This window comes from Haliotis rubra, unplaced genomic scaffold (genome assembly GCF_003918875.1).
Source record: "Haliotis rubra isolate DU_JTF1 unplaced genomic scaffold, ASM391887v1 Scf621, whole genome shotgun sequence".
Taxonomy (NCBI): Eukaryota; Metazoa; Mollusca; class Gastropoda; order Lepetellida; family Haliotidae; genus Haliotis; species Haliotis rubra.
The window spans coordinates 76,069-78,967 of record NW_025767326.1 but is presented as its reverse complement, the minus strand read 5'-3'; the positions used below and the strand labels follow the sequence as shown (position 1 = coordinate 78,967).

General features: G+C 42.3%; 1 protein-coding gene across 2 annotated transcripts; it reads left to right on the top strand.

The window, feature by feature from the left end:
- The first annotated feature begins 403 nt into the window (after positions 1–403).
- On the top strand, positions 404–2,386 carry LOC124256269 (fMet-Leu-Phe receptor-like). Of its 2 annotated transcripts, none has more exons than XM_046690237.1 (2): positions 404–466; positions 1,311–2,386. In XM_046690237.1, exons 1-2 carry the CDS (start codon positions 423–425, stop codon positions 2,308–2,310), a joined length of 1,044 nt encoding a protein of 347 aa, XP_046546193.1. In that variant the 5' UTR covers positions 404–422; the 3' UTR covers positions 2,311–2,386. The 2 variants fall into 2 exon arrangements, with proteins under 2 accessions (XP_046546193.1, XP_046546194.1); XM_046690238.1 differs by lacking the exon at positions 404–466 and adding an exon at positions 480–541.
- Positions 2,387–2,899: the final 513 nt, after the last annotated feature.

The following is a 2,899-nucleotide window of genomic DNA, read 5'->3' as shown; positions in this document are numbered from 1 at the left end:
ACCGGGTTTGAACTGGCTTCAGTAACCCATGCTTGTCGTAAAAGGCGACTAACGGGATTGGGTTGTCAGGCTCGCTGACTTGGTTGACACATGTCTTCATATCCCAATTGCGTAGATCAAGGCTCCTGCTGTTGATCACTGGATTGTCTGGTCCAAACTCGATTATTTACAGACCGCCGCCATATAGCTGGAATATTGCTGAGTGCGGCGTTAAACAACAACTAAACCAACCTGAGTATTTTAGGCCAAGTAAAAGTGAGCTACAGTGCCTTTGCTGTGTAAGCAGTACATATGCAGCCACACGAAAGCAGCCTACAGAGCTACGTGCTATGTTGCAGCTGCACAGTGACATTTAATGTGAATCCAAAATGTCTGATTCCCCAAGAACAGTTTTGTGCCGTCAGCAATAATGACTGTACATAATGAAACAAGCGTCTGTTTCGGTTTCCTTGATTCTACCTCTACGGTAAGTGTTTTATGCAGATTCAGTGTTCATGTTGTTTCACTTGGGGATAGAGGGAAAAGATTAACTCCTGTTAAGGTAGGCTTATTTTTCTGCAGTCAGCAGGGAAAAAAATCTAACCACCCGTTGTCTGTAGTAAATATATGGCGCGTTGCCAAGCGCGTCGCCATTGTGTCCGTGTCTAAGCGTAGCGCATAAGATCCATGGGACCAGTTTGCTTTTTTTGCAGTCAGCAGTTATTATAGAAACTGTATATTGCAACTTCCTAACGCCTGTTTTGCTTCTCCCCTCGTTGGTACTTTCCTCCTCCTTAGTATCGTTTTTATGTATTCAGATTATTCAGATCCACTGATAATGCGCATTTCACTTGGATATAGAGGGAAAGTATTAGCTCTAGTTAAGGGACCGTTCATAATTAATTGCTAGGGGACTGATGATGATTTTCATGGAGAAGCATGTACAATGTGAATGACCCCCGCATATCATATACAAACACACACACATACACACACACACACACCACCCTTCACATAACACTATGAACATCAGTGTCTGTTCATTGACAGCAAAATTGTTAAAGCGTTGGCTCGTCACTTCAGTTTCTTGTGTATAAGCAACTCATATATTGTATTTCAAAACATTTTGGCGAAAACATTCAGCGAACATGATAACAAAAATCAGTTATTTTCTGGAAAATTTAAAGATACCAACTATCAACACCAATAGGTCAATATAATTATCAACTATTAGTAAAGAGTTGTTCTGGCTGATATACCCTTACTGAGCAAATATATTCCAGAATGGAATCAGTACTCAGATCTTTAATCAACAAGTATTCCTATTTCAGTCAGCACCTCACACACCAGGTGATGGACGGCCTCAACTCCACCTTGTCCAGATATGCCGACATGTCAATCAGACTTCTGTGGCCTGTTCTGGTCTTCGTGGTCATCCTATTCGTGCTCGGTTTCCTTGGCAACTGCTTGGTTCTGTACATATACCATCGTCACATGGCACCTACAATGTACGGACTTTTTGTCAAATCCTTAGCGACGCTTGACTTGTTCAGCATCTGTGTATGTCTTCCAACTTCGTTCTATTTCACCTTCTTCACACGTTCCAATAACACGCCACACATGTGCAAGTTCATAACGTTCATGAGCAATTTCACGACCGTTACCTCGGGCATCCTTCTGAGCATCATCGCATATGAGCGGTACAGGAAGGTATGTCATCCTCTGGCCTCACAGATAACCCAGTCACTGGCTAAGAAGTTATTCCTCGGAGGCAGTATTATTGTGCTAATGCTTAGCATACCTGTTCTCCTAACTGTGGGTGACAGTCACAAGAAACTACATCTGGGCAACGACAGCATTGAGCTCCCTGGGTGTGACTATCAGGAAAAATTCAAGCAGAACGGAAACGCATTGATACTCTTAATTATTCTGAGCATATGGTATATAGGAATAGCGGCTTTCATGGGAATACTGTATGGTATCATAGGACGAACCCTCCATCAACACAAGAAGCAACACAGAGATACGATTCAAAGGAAAGTAATCCCCACAAAGATATTCTTCATCCTGACCATTGTATACCTCGTCTGTGTCTCTCCTATGATGGCCTTTCCCTTGTTTACTACCCTGCGTCCCAACTTTAATGACTTGTCTTTCACCAAGATGATGCTCGTCAATCTGGTCTGGTATTTTCCCCACGTGAATGCCGTTGCCAACCCCTTCATATACAGTTTCTCGTCAAAGCTGTTCAGGGAAAAGTGCCGACACATTCTCTGTTGTCATGAAGTTGTTGGTGTTACAAAAAGGACACGAACGCTTAGAGTACAATGAATTTTCGCCCTGTCCGAAATATTTTGTGATATTTGGAAATGAAGACTGGCTTCAAAAGATGGACTGGTAATTAAAACTGTTGCATGATCCAGTTTTCATTTGTGTGTGTTGTTTTTTTCTGTTTGTTTGTTGGCTCTCAGGAACATTCAAGCTGCCTGTAAAGAATATTCTGGAATAGACAATCCAGTGATCACTATTATAAATGACGTCATATGACTTTGGGTTACGTTGGCACACCATCAGCCAAGCTACACATCCTGATTCACATAGTTACTTCAAGACCAAACGTAGACCATGTTTAATGAAAACGATGTGTGTGTTTATTGTTTAACAGCGCACTCAGCAATATTCCAGCAATATGGCGGAGGTATGTAAATACACGCGTTATCGTCCAGTTAGCAACACCATGAGTATCAATCTACGCAATTGGGATGCTTACCACTTACCAAGTCTGGGTTCTGAACAACCAAACTTGTTGCCGGTAAATACTGAACACAACTTGGGGGCACTTGGCTCACTGTTACTGGGCTTAAATGCCCGGTATATACTGAACACAACTTGGGGGCACATGAACAAATAGAGTGAGCCA